Source organism: Arvicola amphibius, chromosome 9, assembly GCF_903992535.2.
Source record: "Arvicola amphibius chromosome 9, mArvAmp1.2, whole genome shotgun sequence".
Classification (NCBI taxonomy): Eukaryota; Metazoa; Chordata; class Mammalia; order Rodentia; family Cricetidae; genus Arvicola; species Arvicola amphibius.
Genome location: NC_052055.2, coordinates 37,675,199 through 37,695,052, shown reverse-complemented (window position 1 = coordinate 37,695,052; position 19,854 = coordinate 37,675,199). Strand labels below are relative to the sequence as shown.

General features: G+C 45.4%; 1 protein-coding gene and 4 non-coding genes across 5 annotated transcripts; all 5 read right to left on the bottom strand.

Moving 5' to 3' along the window:
* Positions 1-1,628: 1,628 nt before the first annotated feature.
* Rpl3 (ribosomal protein L3) lies at positions 1,629-7,648 on the bottom strand. Its single transcript, XM_038342082.1, has 10 exons — positions 7,584-7,648; positions 6,761-6,953; positions 5,927-6,095; positions 4,803-4,938; positions 4,037-4,223; positions 3,438-3,598; positions 2,457-2,558; positions 2,116-2,211; positions 1,823-1,942; positions 1,629-1,729 (listed from the first exon to the last, which is right to left on the bottom strand). Exons 1-10 carry the CDS (start codon positions 7,584-7,586, stop codon positions 1,685-1,687), a joined length of 1,212 nt encoding a protein of 403 aa, XP_038198010.1. The 5' UTR covers positions 7,587-7,648; the 3' UTR covers positions 1,629-1,684.
* On the bottom strand, positions 2,282-2,375 carry LOC119824121. The gene has a single exon (XR_005287054.1). It is a non-coding gene; the product is annotated as a small nucleolar RNA U83B (small nucleolar RNA).
* Positions 3,891-3,982, bottom strand: LOC119824122. The gene has a single exon (XR_005287055.1). It is a non-coding gene; the product is annotated as a small nucleolar RNA U83B (small nucleolar RNA).
* Positions 4,939-4,993, bottom strand: LOC119824127. The gene has a single exon (XR_005287059.1). It is a non-coding gene; the product is annotated as a small nucleolar RNA U82P (small nucleolar RNA).
* LOC119824101 lies at positions 7,138-7,201 on the bottom strand. Its single transcript, XR_005287035.1, has one exon. It is a non-coding gene; the product is annotated as a small nucleolar RNA SNORD43 (small nucleolar RNA).
* Positions 7,649-19,854: the final 12,206 nt, after the last annotated feature.

Below are 19,854 nucleotides of genomic sequence, written 5' to 3'. Positions count from 1 at the left end.
CTCTGTCCTAGAGAGGCCAGGGCAATCTGCAGGTAACCTGGCAAACACAGGTTGCTATTATAGCTCTCCTCCCTCAGGAGCTGGGACCAGAGCCCAAGGTCTGTCCTAGAGCCTCTGCCACACTACAGAACTTCATCCATTGCTGCAGACTGAAAGGCCCTGCTACTGGCCTGTTTTCCGCTAATCACTTCTCATTCTTGTCTATATTTCTCATCTGCCTCCACAAGTTCCTGAGAAGTCCTTGCAATGGTGCTGGGAGTGTAGTGAGCACTGGCTTCCCGAGGCCATGCCTGGTGGTGGGTTGTCCATGCTGCCCAAGTATCAAGAAAGCAAAACTACAGCCCTCTGTGCACTTACTGGGTGCCCCTTTTCTACAATTGGTATTCCATGCCTGGTGAGGACCAGCTTTCAAAGGCTGAGGAGCAGGAGCTGAGGACCAGAGTTCAGGTCTCAGAACCCACATGGGGGCTTGTAGCCATCCTTAACCCCACTTGTCTTGACTCTGCAGGAACCAGGCATGCATGTGGTACATAATACATGGTAAACATACAGATAAAGCAGAACTACAGGCTTGAGGTAAGGTGGCCAGGGTACTCTGGACTACATGAAAAATCCTAGGACCACGACATTTACACCATCTAAGGTTACCTTACCTGTAGTATTACATACAGGAGTCCACTCCTGTATGCTGTTAACTTTCCTCAAGCAAAGGCTCCCATCACTTTTACCTAATTTGTTCCCCAGACCATGTTCCTGACCATCTTGGCCATAACTAGGGAATAAGGTCTGGCTGTCCTGTGGTGCCTCCTACAGGCCTAATAGGGTCCTAAATGCAGTCCAGATCATGAGTTCTCACTAGGATGTGCCTGGGCCAACTGGATACCACAGCAGAGCTGGGCTGTTTGCCATGTACTGTACCCACCCCCTGGTGGCTCAGGGCTTAAGTACAGGCTCAATTGTCAAAATCAAGTGACCACTGAACCAACTTCAAGGACCCCCAGGGTTTCACTGCCCTCACAAGGGAGCTTCAACAACCTCCAATATATTGCAGACAAAAGGTGTGATATACCATACTGTAAAAACCTGTCCCAATCTAAATAGGTTTGTATTGCTGGTACTCAAACAGAGAAAGCCTGGCACCTACTACACCTCAAGTAGGCACTTGGTTAACATCAATTTCAACTTCACAATTCCAGCTGTGAGTTGTGGGCTGATACCCACATACATACTATTTGAACAGTCCAAGGGTAACCTTAAATCAGGGCCTTGGAGCTGTTCTATCTGTCCTATTTGCTTGAGCTGAGCAGCTGACACATTATCACCAGAAAACCAACCTGTCTTTGAGCCAAGCTCTAACTGAAAGCTACCATGTAGACCATACCACAGTGCTGAAGGAACCAGGGGACATTAAGTCCTACCTCCCCTTGTTAACTCCAGTGTCAAGCAAACTCTGCAAACAGCTTCCAGAGTCAGAAGCTGCATGTATCAGATAAGGAATGATATACAGTCCTCCAGTGACTATGTTTCCTGTAGGCATCAAACATTTTTAGCACCCCTGTGTTGAAGTAATGAACTTCCCTCCTCCATTAATGGTTGGCCATTGCCCTAGAGAAAAACTGAGGAGCCAATTTCACTGAAAAAGTTTTTATTAAGACCAACCACGCCAGTCAAGCAAATTCTGGCATTAAGCACCTTCCTCCTTGGCAATGCGGTCTTTCTTGAGTGGTCCCTGTGAGAGAAACAGGAGTTTGTTAGTCTCCGTCCCTAAACACAGACTTGTGGGCAAATAGCCAAGACAAAACTGGGATATGAAGGTCCTTACCATGAACGCTTTCTTCTCCTCCATGGTCTGGAAACGACCGTGGCCAAATTTGGAGGTGGTGTCAATGAATTTCAGGTCAATCTTCTCCAGAGCCCGCCGTTTGGTCTGCACCAGCAACGACTGTGGCACACACACACACACACACAAAAAAAAATTGGTCAGTGACTGACACCCAAAGTCAGGTCAGTAGCACAATATGTAGAACTCATGCAAACTGTGGAAACTGCTATGTGGAGCCAGATTCCACCCCAGGACAGGCCAGTATTTCCATAGCGAAGGACCCTGAGTTTTACCTTGCGGAGTGTGAGCACTCGCTTCTTGGTTCCCACAACACAGCCTTTGAGCATGATGAAGTCATTGGTTACCTCACCATAATGGACAAAGCCACCCTAGGGAATCATAAAAAGTTACTGGTCAGTGCAAATTAAGAAGCCACTTACACCAACCATGATCAGCAAAGCTGTTCTCAGAAGGAAGGCAACAGGGAATGGTTCCTCAGTCTTACTCGGGCGCTGTGCCCAGCGCACATTCCAGAGCCTCATCACAGAACAGCTATGATGGATCCCCACACCCGCTAGGAACTACAGGGGTCACGATAGCTACCCCACAGAAACATCTAGGTGTCAGCACTCACCAGTGGGTTGATACTCTTGTCAGAAAGGTCATAGTCCGTAGATGCATTGTTCTTGATCAGCTTGCCATCCTTGATAAGGTAGCCCTGACCAATCTTGTAAATCTGAAAATACCATCAACAACTGAGAAAGCAGTCCTAGGAACCAGGTCAATAACACTGAGGTACTAACAACTAGCCTAGCACTCTCTGAAAGCAGGAGGTCCAGTTTTCCAGATAGGACAGATCAAAAACACTACTGCTGCTGGACACAAATGTGTACTCTCCAAAGGTCTAAGTGCTCTTCAGTTAGCTACATGAGCCTAAAATCTAATGCTAGGTATAACAGCAGTTCACTCCAATAATCCTGGTTTGTAACAACCTCCAAGGTCATGCAGAAGCACTGCTTATAAAATGAACCTTTAAAAAATCTCCCTGGAAAGCCGGGTGGTGGTGGCGCACGCCTTTAATCCCAGTACGTGGGAGGCAGAGGCAGGCGATCTCTGTGAGTTCGAGACCATCCTGGCCTACAAGAGCTAGCTCCAGGACAGGCTCTAAAGCTGCAGAGAAACCCTGTCTCAAAAAACAAAAAACAAAAAAAAAAAGAAAGAAAAATATCTCCCTGGCAGGGCTAGAGAGATGGCTCAGGGTTAAGAGTGCTGCCTGCTCTTTTCCAAAGGTCCTGAATTCAATTCCCAGCAACTACACAGTGGCTCACAGCCATCTGTAATGGGGTCTGGTGCCCTCTTCTGGCCTGCAAGCACACACACAGACAGAATATTGTATACATAATAAATAAAAAAATCTCCCCGGAGCTAGGTGAATCTGAGTTCAAGGCCAGGCTGGTTCTACAGAACAAGTGCCAGGACAGGCTCCAAAGCTAGAGACCCTTTTCTCAAAAAATCCAAACAAACCAAACTCCCTGCCTGGGAAAGACCTGGGGCTATGGGTTCTGCCCCTGACTGTCCCACCTGCAGGATCCCAGCCAGCCTTGTCACATCTCACCTTCTTGTTGATCTCTGTCCGATGATGGTAGCCTTTCTGCCCAGCCCGAGCCACTGAGAAGGCCACTCGGGCAGGGTGCCAAGCGCCAATACAGGCAACCTTGCGCAACCCTCGATGGGTCTTGCGGGGCAGTTTCTTTGTATGCCAACGACTGGTCACCCCTAAAGAGAACGTCATTGTTACAAGGGACCGGGGCACAACTTTGTCCCTCCCTGTGAGTGCCCAACTGGTTTTTATCTGAGTACTTTTGGAACAAAAATCACTAATTATCTGCCAAGAGGTGAGTGAAGATCAGATCACATTTATTTGTTTGCAGCATGAATGTCTACATATTACACACACACAGAAAACTTAGGCCAGAGGTTGCTATCTTTGATTTTAAGGCAGTTTAACATTTAGTGTCCAGAAGTAAACCCAACTGTCGTCCTATTCCCTAGAACCTAGACAAGGAATGCTATTCTCAGAAGGAAGGCAACAGGGAATGCTTCCACAGTGTTAGTCGGGTGCTGTGTACAGCACATTCCAGGGTCTCATCATAGAATAGCTAGGTCACCCCCATGTTACCACCCACAGAACCACAAACTACTACCAAAGCTTACCTTTGTAGCCTTTGCCTTTTGTCACTCCGATGACATCAATCATCTCATCCTGCCCAAACACCTGGTTCACAGGAACCTGCTGCTCCAGCCTCTCCCGGGCCCAGTCCAGCTTCTCAGCCACAGTGCCCCCATTCACCTGGATCTCCATCAAGTGTGCCTTCTTCTGGCGCAGAGGAAGCAGACGCATCTAGAAGGGGAGAAAGCTCAGATCAGGTTGACAGCAAAGCAACCTCACAATCCTACTTTGAATTAGAGTGGTTGGCTGGCCTGATAGGTGTACTTAATTGTCCCTGTAATCCACCTCACCAGCCCTGTTTAGTAAACAAAATACATAGCCCAAGCTCACACCTTCATTAATATGTCTGAGTTTCCAGTTTCAAGTTGAGCCAGGGATACAGCAAGATACCAGACACTGAGAAGCCTGAATTGCAATTAACAGCCTGAAATCTTTAACTAAAATAACCATGTTACAGCCCAGTGCCAGCACCTTACAAGGATCCAGATTAAGCATTTGATCGCTGCCATGAATCACTACCAGTGTGCTCATTAAATGAGTAAGATGGAGTAAAGTGCCACAGTGCCCTCTGGTGGACAGTAACACCATGAGCTTAAGCACTACATGTGGGTAAAAGTCAAGCTCAAGCAGCAATTAAGCTGCTACCTGGACAAGACACCTGAAATGTCCTAATAACCCAGAATCTCAGATAATAAAATCCCTATGGAATGCCAGAAAAAAACTCACTCCTAGGTCACAGCAGGCACTCACCTGAGTGTGGGCAATTATGCGGATGACCTGGCAGTACTTCTTCATGCTGTTGAAGTCCTTCTCCAGCTGTTTCTTGCCCATGTCATCCTGCCATTTCTTACAGTACTTGGTGAAGGCCTTCTTCTTAGATTTGTGCCTTCAGGAGCAGAGCAGAGTTGGGGGAGGAGCCCGGTGCAGGCCATCATCACCATTGCAAGGGGTGAGAGGAAGGCACACTGGCACCATGTGGGCATGAGGCTCATTGCTGGCTTCTAAGGAGCCTTTTCCACCAGCAAGCGGAGCCTGGATGGAGCTCATCGGGCAGAGCCGAGCGGAGCTGAGCAGAGGTCCACAGGTTAATGAAAAGCCACACATATACAGAAAGCAGTTCTTGCTCCAAGGCACGATAATCTCCCTTTCTCTACCCAAGGGATCACTCACTGAAATTTTAGGGATCAGGTAGAGGCAGGAGACTTGTCTGGTAGTTAAGGCTCCAGGTTCAATCTCCAAACCACGAACCTCAACTAAAGAGGCAGAATGAGTAGACATGTCTACTTTCTAGTTTTTAAAAGGACCTTATGTATACAACACTTTGCCTCCATGTATGCCTGCATGCCAGAAGAGGGCACCAGATCTCATTACAGATAGTTGTGAGCCACCATGTAGTTGCTGGGAACTGAACTCAGGACCTCCGGAAGAATAACCAGTGCTCTTAACCCCTGAGCCATCTCTCCAGGCCCTACTTTCTAGCTTTATCTACTATTTTTCAATATCAAAACATCAATGTCAAATCTACTAGGTTGGATGGAGTCAAGAATTCAGGTCAAACAAAAACAAAAATAAGTACAGGATCTGTCTTCATAACCTTTGATGAAGGTCCTTACTAAGAAACCCAGCACTAGGGAAGCAAAGGCAGGCAAATCACCAGGTGGTCTGGAGTTCCAAGACAATCAGGGCTAGAGAAACTGCCAGCTGTGCTGTGGTGGCACACACCTAATCCCAGCACTCGCCTGGTATAAAGAGCGAGTTACAAGGCAGATTCCAAAGAGGTAAGCCCTGTCTCAAAAATACTAAAGGTGGAAAGAAGCCCAGTACAATGTCCACAAAATCTTAAATCGCACCTCCCCAGTGTTCCCCCTCCTTACCAGTTCTTGTAGAAACGCCTTTTACACTCATCACTGATGTGCTCAGCAAATACGGTCTTGAAGGTGCGGAGGCCCCGTGGGGTTTCGACGTATCCCACGATGCCCACAACTACCATAGGTGGTGTTTCCACAATGGTTACAGCCTCCACGACTTCTTTCTTATTTACCTCTGTGAAGGCAAACAGGAATCAGTGTGTAGACTACTAACATTGTAATGCCCACTCAGACAGAAAGGCTCTGCCTCCGCATCATTACTCGGTCTGGCCTTCAGGACTGCTCTCCACATCTCCAGGCTCCCTAAGGAGCCTTCACTGCAGTTGAACCCTAAGGCCGCAGGTGTCACAGTACCTCGACTACACTTGTTCCGTGTACTCGTTTTTAGTAAAGAACAGACATTACATCAGGCAGCAACTACCATCACCTATAATCCCCACTATTCAGGAGGCTTTCTTTGATAAAATGCCTCGGCTTCACCCTGCACTTGAAATAAGCTTTGCAATGAGGCTATAACTGGCCTGGTTTCAGATATCAGTCCAGACAAACAAGTGTCTAGACAGACGTGCGAACAATTCTTAAAACTCTGAAGTACTTGAGGCACCAGCTGCTTTTAGGACTGCTTTGGTGCCCAGCATGCAGATGGTTAGGAATGGCCAACTTTAGACTTTGCCCCCACAGGATTTTGAACGGGCCCTTATCTGACTAGCATGGCTCATTAAGTCTCATTAAGTGGGCACTGTCACCCCTCAGAAGCTGTAACGGTTTCCCAAATTCATTCCCGGCACCAACCGTTCCTGAACATATACCCAACCAAGTTGGACAAAGAAATTTACTTACTGGATCCTGGTCTGTCAACCTCCCGGACAATGTGGGTCATGCCTGCCTTGTAGCCTAGAAAGGCTGTGAGGTGAACAGGCTTGGATGCATCATCCTTTGGGAAGCTCTTCACTTTCCCACGATGCCTGCTGCTGCGCTTCCGAGGCAAGAAGCCCAAGGACCCGTGCCTGGGAGCGGAGAATTTCCTGTGAGACTGGGGAGAGAATCACCATTACCACAGGGCCTTCTCAATGGCTCTGATCAATCTTAACACTTAACCACTAACCCCTGTAGAGCATGCCACTTTACATGGGTGAGCTCTAACGACTCCCTGCTAAATGGCCACATGGCGCTTCGAAAGCCAGCCTTTACGGGTAGGCCTCTAGAATTCCCAACGCCAAATCAGAACATGACAATCAGCACAGAGTTTCTGTCCGCCCGTCAGAAGGTTCATCATTTGTGGCTTCTGGGAACTCCTTCCGCGTAATAAAGTTCCAAAATTACAAATTTGCATAGTAACTCCTGTTTTAGTCAATACAACTCAAAGCACATGGAATTTCCTACCTGGCTAACCGTAGGCACTTTTAGGATAAAACTGATGTCAAGACCCAAAAATAACTCGTATTAAAACGAGGAACCTTTAAACTTGGGCCCAAGGCAAGGCCTCTCCCACAGGCTCAGGCCGGTTCTCCGCACCCGTTCTCAGCAGAGGTCTAGGCCCCGTCGCGGACCCCATGTCCTCTGTGCTCCGAGAGCACCTTCTCAATGATAGTGAGCCCACGATGGCGCCCAGTGGACCACGCTAGCGGAAAACCAAGGGGACACCCGCCATTGATACACGTACCATATCTCCGGCACACGCCGCCGCCGATAGAGGACGGCCAGGCCCTGGGGAAGACTATATAAAGCCTCCTGATGGCTCCGCCCACTCAGCGTGCGAGCGTGCTGCCGCAGAGGACGTCGGATCGAAGTACGCGCAACGAACGTCCCTTTCCCGCCCACTCCGGATTGACAAGTAGCGTCGGTACGGCAAGTGGTTGGGTTCAAACGTTGCAAAAAGACTCTGCGGTTTCGAGTGTAATGAATCTACGGCGTTCTGCAGCAGCCAAACTTGATGGTAATGAAGCAAAATGGCTGCATTGTTTGTGTCGGTGTGCTAGGCTGTCACCTCTACAATTCAGTCTCCAGGTGCTGTCCTTTATAACCCTACACAGCGTCGAAAGCGACGTCGTTGAAACAGGCTTTAGTTAGATGGAACTGAATGAAACTAGTTTGCTCTCTTGACTAGCCAGTGATTTTAATGCAACAACGACCTGCCTTTAATTCGCCATGTTTTCGGGCACACCTCTTTCAAGTCCGGTCTCTGCCATTCCAGTACCTAGATGCCATGTCCCGTTCACATTTTGTTCTTTCATTTTTTTTTTTTTAATTTTTAAACGTGTATTGGTGTTTTGCCTGCATGTCCGCCTGTCTGTCCTTGTGAGGGTGTTAAATCCCCTGGAACTGGAGGTACAGACACTTGTGAGCCGCCGTGTGGGTGCTGGACTTGAACCCCTGGTCAGTCATCATAACTGCTGAGCCAAACCCCATATTTTGTCTTAACTTTTAGATTTATTCATGTTATGTGAGTGTATGAGTATTTTGCCAAGGTGTATATGTATGTGTACTGTGTGTGTGCCTGGCGTCTGCAGAAGTCAGAAGAGGGTGTCAGACCCTGGAACTGGAGCTACAGACAGTTGGGAGTGCTGTAAACCAAACCCCGGTGCCCTGTGATAACAGCAAGTTTTCTTAACGACTGAACCATCTCTCAGATTTTAAAATATATGTACACACACACATACATATTCGTTTTTAGGAGCGTGGATATAGCCTTATTAAAGAAAAGTAAGAAAGACATTCTGAAAGTAGGGGTACCAAGTGCAGAATATCCTTTAAGCCGTTATCTAGCACACGCCTTCAATCCCAGCACTTGGGAGGCAAAGGCAGGCAGATATCTGAGTTTGAGGCCAACCTGGTCTACATAGGTAGCTGCAAGTCGGCCAAGGCTATGTGGTGAGACTCTGTCACAAAATAATAAAATATTATAAAAAATTAACACTTAAAAAATGTAGAACTTTTGGGCTAGAAATTGTGCTTCAGTTGGTAGAGTCTTTGCCTAGGACACATGAAATGAGTACAGTGTAAAAACAGGCATGGTGGCTCATATCTGTAATCCTAGTACTTGACAGATAAGAGCCGGAGAATCAGGATTTATAGGTTGTTTGTGGCTATATATTGAGTCTGAAGCTAACCTGGAATACAAAAGACCCTGTTTCAGAAACTAAAATAAAGGCTCGACAGATGGCTTATTGATTAAGACAGTGCACTGCTTTTCAAGATGACTCCAGCTACCGTGAATCAGACATCTTCCGGCATTCTCAGGCACCTGTGCAAGCATGCACACACGGAGAAACAAAAATAAAATCCAGCCCGGTATGGGGACACACAGTGCAAGGCCAGCCTGGTGTACCCAGTGAAACTCGGTCTCAAAACAAACAAGACAAGGTTTCCCGTGTAACCTGGACTGTCCAGGAACTCTGTGGACCAGATTGGCCTTGAACTCCCAGAGATCCACCTTCCTCTGCCTCCTGGGATTAAAGACCTTAAAGTGTGCCTGGCCACTTGGCCAAAAATCTCTTAAACACAAAAAACAGAACTTTTTTTTTTTTTTTTTGGAAGAGACGTGAACATGAGACAAGTGCTCTCCCATTAAGCTACATCCTTAGCCCTTGGCTGTTTGTTTTTTGTTTTTCTTTGAGACAGGATTTCTTTGTAGCTTTGGAACCTGTCCTGGAACTAGCTCTTGTAGACCAGGCTGGCCTCAAACTCACAGAGATCCGCCTGCCTCTGCCTTCTGAGTGCTGTGATTAAAGGCGTGTGCCACCACCACCACCGCCCGGCTTGTCTATTTGTTTTTGTTTTGTGGCATGGCCTTGAACACTCTGTGCAGCCTAAGGTTGCCTCAAACTCTGGGTCTCCCTAAGATGTCTCCCAAGTGCTGAATTCCAGGCTTATATCACGACATCCAGTCCCAGTTTCAGACGTTTTTGAAAACACCAAGCCAAGCTGGAGACTTCTTTACCAAAAATAGTAAACATACTACAAACTCACAGTAGTGAAAACAATGTGGCAGGGGAAAAGAAAGAAAAAAAAATAGAACATAGACATCAGAGGTCTCAATTGTCAATTTTTGTTTGTTTTTGTTTTTCGAGATAGGATTTCTCTGTGTAGCCCTGGCTGTCCTGGAACTCACTTTGTATACCAGTCTGGACTTGAATTTTTGCGCGCACGCACGCGCACACACATACATGCATGGATGCACACAGTGAACAACAATGCTAATATACATTGAAAAAGATTTTTCAAAAAAATGTTATTTTTATGTGTATAAGTGTTTTGCCTATATGTATGCCCGTATACCAAATGCATGCAACGTCTCCAGATACCCTGGAACTGGAATTATAGCTGGTTGTGAGCCTTCATGTGGATGCTGGAATTGAACTCCTGTCTTCTGCAAGAGCATCTACTGTTCTTAACCACTGACCCATTTCTCCAGCCCCCACCACCAACAGATACTTTTGACCCCAGAATCTTAGAAATACAAGACATAAAGAAAAAAGTAATTAATTATATTTGGTTATGTCGAAATTAAGGGGTTGTTTTGTTTTTCGAGATAGGGTTTCTCTGTAGCTTTGGAGTCTGTCCTGGAACTAGTTCTTGTTGACCAGGCTGGCCTCAAACTCACAGAGATCTGCCAGCCTCTGCCTCCTGAGTGCTGGGACTAAAGGTGTGCACGCCACCACCGCCCGGCCAGGCTGGTATGTTTTACATCCTCTGTAAATGTGTAAACTGATCCACGGAGAGGCAATATTGATAGCCATACCAAGGCCAAGTCAGGCAAAACCCAGGCTGTCAGCCAAGCAAATGCTCTTTGCTTTCTTTGAAGGATCAGCCAGATATGACCATTTTTGAACATACAGTGGCAGAAACATTCAGCTAAAATCATCTGGACAGGTTCTGCAAGGTGGCTGAGCCTGTGAAGGAGCTTGCAGACACTCTGGAAGACCCGAATTCTATCCTAGGGACTCAAAACCAATGCCCACAAGAAGACCTCTAAGCCCAAAAACGCTGTGACACACACAGATACTTTTCTGAAAATCTGAACAGACACCACTTGCAGGAGAAAAACAAAACAAAAACCCCAAAGTCTAAAACTTCTCAGCTGATTTAAATAGGAACTGGTAAAAAGCTGTCACATGAATCCCCTCTCTCTGGGGCGTTGTTAGCCTGTGAGATGATGAATGTTTTTCTTTTCAGGTCACTTTTTTTTAAAGATTTATTTTCTGTATATGAGTTTTCTATTTGTGCGCACACCTTTATCCCAGGAGAGGGCATCAAATCCCACTAGAGATGGTTGTGAGCCACCATGTGGTTGCTGGGAATTGAACTCAGGACCTCTGGAAGAGCAGTCAGTGCTCTTAACTGCTGAGCCATCTTTCCAGCCCTTCAGGTCACTTTTGAAAAGCTTGTCATTAGCATGTGCTAGTTACACGTAATAGTGGTTTTCGCTGTGACTCCTTTGTGCATGTGTATAACACGCTGCCATTGAGCTTACCCCTCCCACTCCTGCCGCTCACCTTTTTCTTCCCAAATAGTTCTCTTTCCACGTTCTTGTCTTTCCTGTTGTTCTAATTGTTGGTGGCCCAGTGAGTTTTATCAGAATTACTTCCGGGGTCATGGGTAGTAATTTCTATATGGGAGAAGCATGAGTGTCTTAGCAGAAAGTGTCCCTCTCCTAGCAACCATTTAGCAGAATTTAAATCTTCTTGGAGAGATGGGCATCTGTGAAGTTTTCTACTCTTCTTGTAATTGGATGGTGACAGGCCAAATTTTGTGCAGGTAATCACGGAGAATTCAAGCCTGCAGTGGCCACATCATTCCCGGAGGACCGCATGCTGCTACTGCACCACCACATTCAACTCTTAGAGCTGTGTCTGCCTTCTCATCCTTCTGTGATGTTCCTGAGCCTATGAGGGTTTTCTTTCTGGTTTGTTGTTGTTGTTGTGTGTATGTTTCGATATGTGATGTATGTGTGTGTTTATGTATCTTTGTGTGGCGTGTGTTTGTGTGTGTGTGTGTGTTTATTTTTGAGGCAGAGTCTCATTTAGCCCAGGCTTGTCTCAAGATCACTACTTGTATAGCTAAGGATGACTATTCCTGATCCTCCTGCTTCTACCTAAGAGAGCTAGATTACATATATGTGCCTTCACACTTATTTTTGTGGTAGTGCTGGGGATTGAACCCAGGATTTTGTGCTTGAAGCCAGAAGCCAGAAGAGCTATATCTCTAGCCCAATTCACATTTGTTTTTATTATTGTATTTAGTATATAAGTGTTTTGCTTTTGTATGTATGTCTGTGTGTGCCTGGAGCCCATGAAGGCCTGTAAAAGGTATCTGGAGTTACAGACTATTGTGAGCCACTATATGGGTGCTGTGAATTGAACCTGGGTCCTCTGGAAGAAGAGCCAGTGTTTTTAACTACTGAGCCATCTTTCTAGTCCCTTATTTATTTTGTTTTGTTATTTAGATTTATTTTAGTGTTCTGTCTGCATGTATGCCTGCGGGCCAGAAGAGGGCACCATATCTCATAACAAATAGTTGTGAGCATCCTGGTGGCTGGGAATTGAACCTCTGAAAGAGTAGCCAGGGCTCTTAGCTGCTGAGCCATCTCTCCAGCCACTCCACCCCCCATTTTTTTTTTTTTTTGAGACAGGGTTTCTCTTTGTAGTCCTGGCTGTTCTGGAACTAGTTCTGTAGATCAGGCTGGCCTTGAACTCACAGAGATCCGCCTACCTCTGCCTCCCCTGGGATTAAAGGTGTGTGCCACCACTGCCTGGCTTAGTTGTTTTTTAAAGTTTTACTCCTTACCCTCTCTCTATATTGTCACTATTAGTGTTTGTGTGTGTGTGTGTGTGTGTGTGTGTGTGTGTGTGTGTGTATGGTGTGTGTGTTGCTTGCAAGATGCTTAAGGAAATCAAAAGGGGATCAAATCTTCTGGAATTGGAATTACTAAATTACAATGGTTGTGAGCCACAGTGTAGGCGCTGGGAACTGAACTAGGGTCCTCTGCAAGAGCAGCCAGTCATTGCTCTTAACGGCTGAGCCCTCTCTCCAGCCCTTCTTTTAATTTTTTATCTTTGGAACTAAGGGCTCACAGGTAGCTGCACTCCGTGTGTATCTAGGCTGTTCTGAACTCACTCGGCTCCACCTGTCTCTGCCTCCACAGCGCTGTTTGTTTCTGCCTTATTTGTTTGTCTTGTTTTTTTTTTCTAGCTAGGGTCTCTAGGTAGTCCTGGTTATCCTGGTACTCACTTTGTAGACCAGGCTGGCCTTGAACTCAGAGACCTGCCTTCCTCTTGCTTCCTCTTTATTTTTAAGAGTCTTTCTCAAAAAAAAAAAAAAAACAAAAAAAAAAAACTGGAGACAGAAGCCATTTGGGGTGGGCAATATAGCTAGCCAGTAAGTTCTCAAGATTTGTCTATCTCTACCTCCTGGCTCTGGGATTACAAGTGTGTCCTACCATATATTATTTTTTTTAAATATGAGTGTTTGGGATTGAAACTCAGGTCCTGAGCAATGCAAGCTCTGTACCTACTGAGTCATTTCCCTGGCTTGATGGGAAACTTTTGAAGGCAACCATAAGGAGGATGTATTTTCTTTGTAACTTTTTAAATTTATTTATTCATTTATTTTATATGTATGGTCTGTGTATGGGTGTGTACACCGGAATGCAGATGCCCACAGGGACTATAGGCAACAGATCCCTCTGGAGCTGGAGTTACAGGTTATGAGTCACCCAGTGTGACTGCTGGGATCTGAACTCTGGCCTATAGAGGGGCTCTGGGCCCCTCTCTCTGGTCTATTTGTTCATTTGAGACAGTCTCAAGTAGCCCAGGCTGAATGGAACGTAAATGCTGAAGCCAGCCTTGAACTGCTTCTCCACTATCTACCTCCCAGATTCTAGGATTACAGCCAACCTGGTTTAGCAATAAGGAGGGTTACACAAGACATTTTGAAACTGTAGTCTTTTGCCAGAGGCTTAATAGCCAAGATGATGCTACTCTGATGGGGAGTAGTAGCGCTGCTATTTGGATGTCCTACCAGAAGTCCTTTCGGTATAAGGTGTCCAGAGCCTCTGAGCAGGATCAAGGCTGAGGCTCCAGTACCCTCATTAGCGTACAAAAAGAGAACATGAGTCCAGGAGCTTTAGGGGCCGTGTGGCAGGAAGCAGGACCAGGACATATACATAGAATCGCAAATCTATTTCGCCAGGGCCAACTACATATGGTGACTACATCCTCTCTAGCTGATTGGCAGGGGCCCATCACATGGACTGCCTGTGGGAATGTGGTAGATGGGTGTGAAGGCAGCCCAGGATGGCTCCTTATATTCTGCTATATCCTTCACAAAGTGGTCTGTGCCTTTAATCCAACACTGGGGAGGCAGAAGAAGGTGAATCTCTGTGAGTTTGAGACCAGCCTGGTCTATAGAGCTAGTTCCAGGACAGCCAGGGCTATTACACAGAGAATATTGTCTCAATCAATAAATAGATGCGGGGTGGTGGCACACAGCCTTTAATCCCAGATGTCAGGAGGCAGAGGTTGGTGGATCTCTGTGAGTTTGAGGCCAGCCTGGTCTACAGAACTAGTTCCAGCACAGCTACGGCTGTTACACAGGGAAACTACGTTTTGAAAAACAAACAAACAAAAATCCCCCCCCAAAAAAACCCTAATAAGTAAATAAAATAAATAAATATGAGGGCTGGCAAATAAAAATAGATATGAGGCCCCTCCAAGCCTGATGACCTGAGTTCAATCCTCAGAACTCACTTAGTGGAAGAAAAGAACTGACTCTGAGCAGCCAACTGATCTCTATACACATGATAAATATAATAGCAACAAATTAAAAATAGGGTCTTGAGAGCTAGCCCAGTGGTTAAGTAAGAGCACCAGCTGCTCTAGTGGATTCCCAGCACCCATATGGTGGCTCACAATGGCCTGTATTTTGAGTCCCAGTGAATCTGGCCTCTATGGTCACTACAATATGGGGTACACAGACAAACATGCAGGCAAAACACCCATACACGTAAAAAATAAAAAAGTTTTAATTAAAAATAAATGAAACAGCTTTTCCTGGGGTTTAAGCTCAGCCCAGTCCCTTGCTGTGGACAGGTCTTACTCCTGAGCCCTGAGCCGTCTGCCTCTCCGGCAGTTTGGACCTGGAGCTGTTCCCACAAGCTTGTCCTTTCATCCCTGTAGCTGGATCCATCTCCACTCTCAATGTTCCTCTCCAGTGATCTCTACAGCAATATCCTCTTCCCTGAAGCTGGTCTGGTTCCTTATCTGATTAAGGCAGATTCTATTTGACTTTCCGTCGGGCCTCTTCTGAAACACCTTCAATGACGCAGTAGCCTGTCGAACTGCACACTCCTTGAGTAAAGCACTTATGTGCAGCTAGATCGAGTGATTTACTGTGTGATGTGTGACAAGAGAGTTAATTTTAGTAATTAAGGTTAGGATAAGAGCAGCTGCGTTTACTTTAACTCGATCACCGAGGTAGGCAGGATTATCTGGCAAACAGGTGCTGTTGAAACTGCTCCACCTTATGAATTTATTGTTATTGGATAAATTCAGATACCAGGGAAAGACAGCAACATGTTCATCTATGTTGTGGCATAGAACTCGGGACAAGGTTGAGATGGACAAGGGGGAGAATGTTTCAACAACCTTCAAGAATGTGTAGTAAGGGGCTGGAGAGATGGCTTAGTGGTTAAGAGCACTGGCTGCACTTCCAGAGGTCCTGAGTTCAATTCCCAGCACCCACATGGTGGCTCACACCCATCTGTAATGAGATCTGGTGTCCTCTTCTGGCATGTAGGCATACATGCAGAGGAACACTGTATGAATAATAAATAAATAAATTGCCACACCAACTCTAGTGTCCTCTGTGTGACATGACATATGTCATTATGCCGGATGGGAGCTATGTGTCATATGGGACTAGGCTTCCTGGAGGTCAATGGCAGATGGCCCGGTATTGGCCGCCCTTGAGGCATAGACGGGTTTCTTGATTAGCTGGCTATGCGGGATATGGGCTTTGCACAATCTCTTTTATAATAATGATAGTCTTTATATATACAAGACAAGGATTATCTCTTCAGGAACAACTCTGGGAAAGGGAAGCACAGTATGGGAATGTATAAGACTATAGCAGAACCTTTGTCATACACTGGTGTATGATGAGCAAGGAAGTAGATGGGTTAATGTTGATGGACAAAGACTGTTATAATATACTTTGAACTTTATGGATAGGCTTGCTAGATCCCAACCCCCATGGTGTCTGCTGAATAAGAAGGTACTAAAAAGGGCTGGAGAGATGGCTCAGTGGTTAAGAGCATTGCCTGCTCTTCCAAAAGTCCTGAGTTCAATTCCCAGCAACCACATGGTGGCTCACAACCATCTGTAATGGGGTCTGGTGCCCTCTTCTGGCCTGCAGACATACACACAGACAGAATATTGTATACATAATAAATAAATAAATATTAAAAAAGAAGGTACTAAAAAGTATATTTCAGCAGGTACAGAGACTGATTGGGCATATTTGGTCACTAGATGACATAAAGAAAGGGTTAGAAAGAGGAAAGGCCATGATAGTAATAATGAGACAGAAACTTTCTATTCATAAGATGAAACCACTTGTCTGAGGTTTACGTTCCCAAGGACAAGATTTCCTCTTCTAAGGTTGCTTTATGTCTAACACCTGTCCCTGATAATATGCTTTTCTTAAATCGCTGATGTGACTAAAAGAAGCTTTCATACTGTGCCAACCAATGATACATGACCTTCTGATTTGTTCTTTGTTTGAATACTATATAATGAAAACATGAATTCAGTAAAATCGCAGCAGATTCCAACCACTCTCTTGTGTGTTGTGTCTGTCTGTCATTCGCCGAACTTGTGTCTTCCTGTTACCAATACCCTGCTTCTCCCACGGTCTGAGTGGCTCCCCTGAGCCGGTCTGTGGCAATAAATCTTAAAAAAAAAAAAAAAAGAATTGGCAGAAGAACAGATAGGAGGACCATTGGAACCAAATAGAAGACCCGGATATCAATCCACACATCTTAGAACACCTGATCTTTGATAAAGAAGCAAAAAATATCAAATGGAAAAAAGAAAGCATATTTAACAAGTGGTGCTGGTATAACTGGATATAAACATGTAGAAAAATGAAAATAGACCCATATCTATCACCATGCACAAAACTCAAGTCCAAATGGATCAAAGACTTCAACATAAAGCCAGTCACACTGAACCCTATAGAATAGAAAGTGGGAAGTACACTTGAACGCATCGGCACAGGGAACCACTTCCTAAATAGAACCCCAGCAGCACAGACACTGAGAGAAATAATTAATAAATGGGACCTCCTAAAACTGAAAAGCTTCTGTAAAGCAAAGGACATGGTCAACAAGACAAAAACGGCAGCCTACAAAATGGGAAAAGATCTTCACTAACCCCACATCAGACAGAGGTCTGATCTCCAAAATATACAAAGAACTCAAGAAATTGGACACCAAAAGATCACATAATCAAATAAAAAAATGAATGTAGTACAGACCTAAACAGAGAACTCTCAACAGAGGAATCTAAAATGGCTGAAAGACACTTAAGGAAATGTTCAACATCTTTAGTCATCAGAGAAATGCAAATCAAGACAACTCTGAGATTCCATCTTACACCTGTAAGAATGGCCAAGATCAAAAACACTGATGACAACTTTTGCTGGAGAGGTTGTGGGGAAAAGGAAATACTTCTGCACTGCTGGTGGGAATGCAAGCTGGTATAGCCCCTTTGGATGTCAGTGTGGCTATTTCTCAGAAAATTAGGAAACAACCTTACTCAAGACCCAGTAATACCACTTTTGGGTAGATATCCAAAGGATGCTCAATCATGCCACAAGGACATGTGCTCAACTATGTTCATAGCAGCATTGTTTGTCATAGCCAGAACCTGGAAACAACCTAAATGCCCCTCGATCAAAGAATGGATAAGGAAAATATGGTACATTTATACAATGGAGTACTACACAGCAGAAAAAAATAACGACAGCTTGAATTTTGCAGGAAAATGGATGAAACTAGAAAGCATTATTTTGAGTGAGGTAACCCAGATACAGAAAGACAATTATCACATGTACTCACTCATAGGTGGTTTTTAAACATAAAGCAAAGAAAGCCAGTCTACAAACCATAATCCCAGAGAATTTAGACAACAATGTGGACACTAAGAGAGACTTACATAGATCTATTCTAAATGGGAGGTAGAAAGTAGAAAAAGACAAGATCTCCTGAGTAAATTGGGGGTGTGGAGACCTTGGGGGAGGATTAAAGGGGGGAAGTGAGAGGCAGGGAGGGGAGCAGAGAAAAATGCAGAGCACAATAAATATCAATTTAAAAATGTGTAGTAAACGGGATAGTGGTGGCACACGCCTTTAATCGCAGCACTAGAGAGGCAGAGGGAGGTGGATCTCTGTGAGTTTGAGGCCAGCCTGGGTGGGCTACATGAGCTAGTTCCAGGACAGTCCTCAAAGGAACAGATAAACCCTGTCTGGAAAAAAAATACGGGTTGGCTGCTCAGTCCAGGAACCCTCCTGGCCATTCACAGCTTTGTGCTACTGAGCAAATGCTTTGCTAGGTAGCTCGTGTCCGAGAGCTCAGCTCACAAGATTGCCCCAAGTTTGAGCTAAGCATGGGCTACATAGTGAGTCTGATGACTGTGTGAGACCTTGTTATAAAACAAAAGAGCTGGAGAGCACTTATTGCTCTTGTGGTGGACCAGAGTTTGGCTCCCAGCACCCACAAAAGGTAACTCCAGTTCTAGGGGATCCCATGCCCTCTTCTGGCCTCCCCAGGCATTGCATTTATATGATACATATACAAACATGAAGGCAAATGTTAATGCAAAATAAATGAGCTGGGCGGTGGTGGCACACAACTTTTGGGAAGCAGAGGTAGGCAGATCTCAGCGAGTTCGAGGCCAGCCTGGTCTACCATGCAAGTTCCTTGACAGCCATGACTGATTTACATAGAGAAATCCTGTCTCAAAAAATGAATAAATAAATAAATGAAGGAAGGAAGAAAAAAGACAAAAATTCTGCCTATCCACTAAGTTACAAAGATTTTCTCTTGCTTTCTTCTAGAAGTATATATATATATACTTTATATATAGAATAGTATAACAGCTGCCTCAAAGATTTTTCATTACAGATGTATATGGTAACACAGGTCTGAAACACTGTGGCTGGAATGAAGAAGCAAGAGGATTGAAGTTCAAAATTATCCCCTTCCATATGGCATGGTGAGTTCCAGAAGTCAGTCTAGACTACAAGAGATGCTGTCTCAAAAACAAACAAGCCCTGGAGCCCTTAGGTCAAATTGTGTTGGGATGGGGGTGGGGAAAGGGTAGGACGATGATGTCTAGGGTGTATTTATTGACCACCTATTGTTTGTGAGGACTTTGGACATAGCAAACAAGACATAACTTGGCCAGCTGGGCAGCCCACAGACAAGCAGAGGAGACAATGGAAGAAATAATTACATAATTAATTACTTGATTAAGGAAAGAAGCAGGGAGCTGTGGTGTAGGGGAAGGGAATCTCACAAGATCTGTGGTTTCCCGCTCCCCCAGCTTTTGCCTCTCTTATGGGTCCCACTAGACGGGGGTGAGGGGTGCGCAAGTATGACGTCATCGGTGGAGCTAGGAGGCAAGGTGGTTCTGGGGGCCAGAGGTTCTGCAGGTCTCTTAGAGCGGGTCATTCCTGAAGCCAGCGATTTAGCGGCGCGTTCATTGAGCTACGTACTGTAAAACAGAGCCCCTTTACTCTATTTGAGGAAGACAGCGACAGGAGAGGCAAATAAACAACAAACAAACAAACAACGAAGAAGGTTTCCAGGAGAGCTACAGCTTGGAGTGCTCCCGAAGGCGGGGACGCCTATGCACTTTCTGTCCACACCCCGA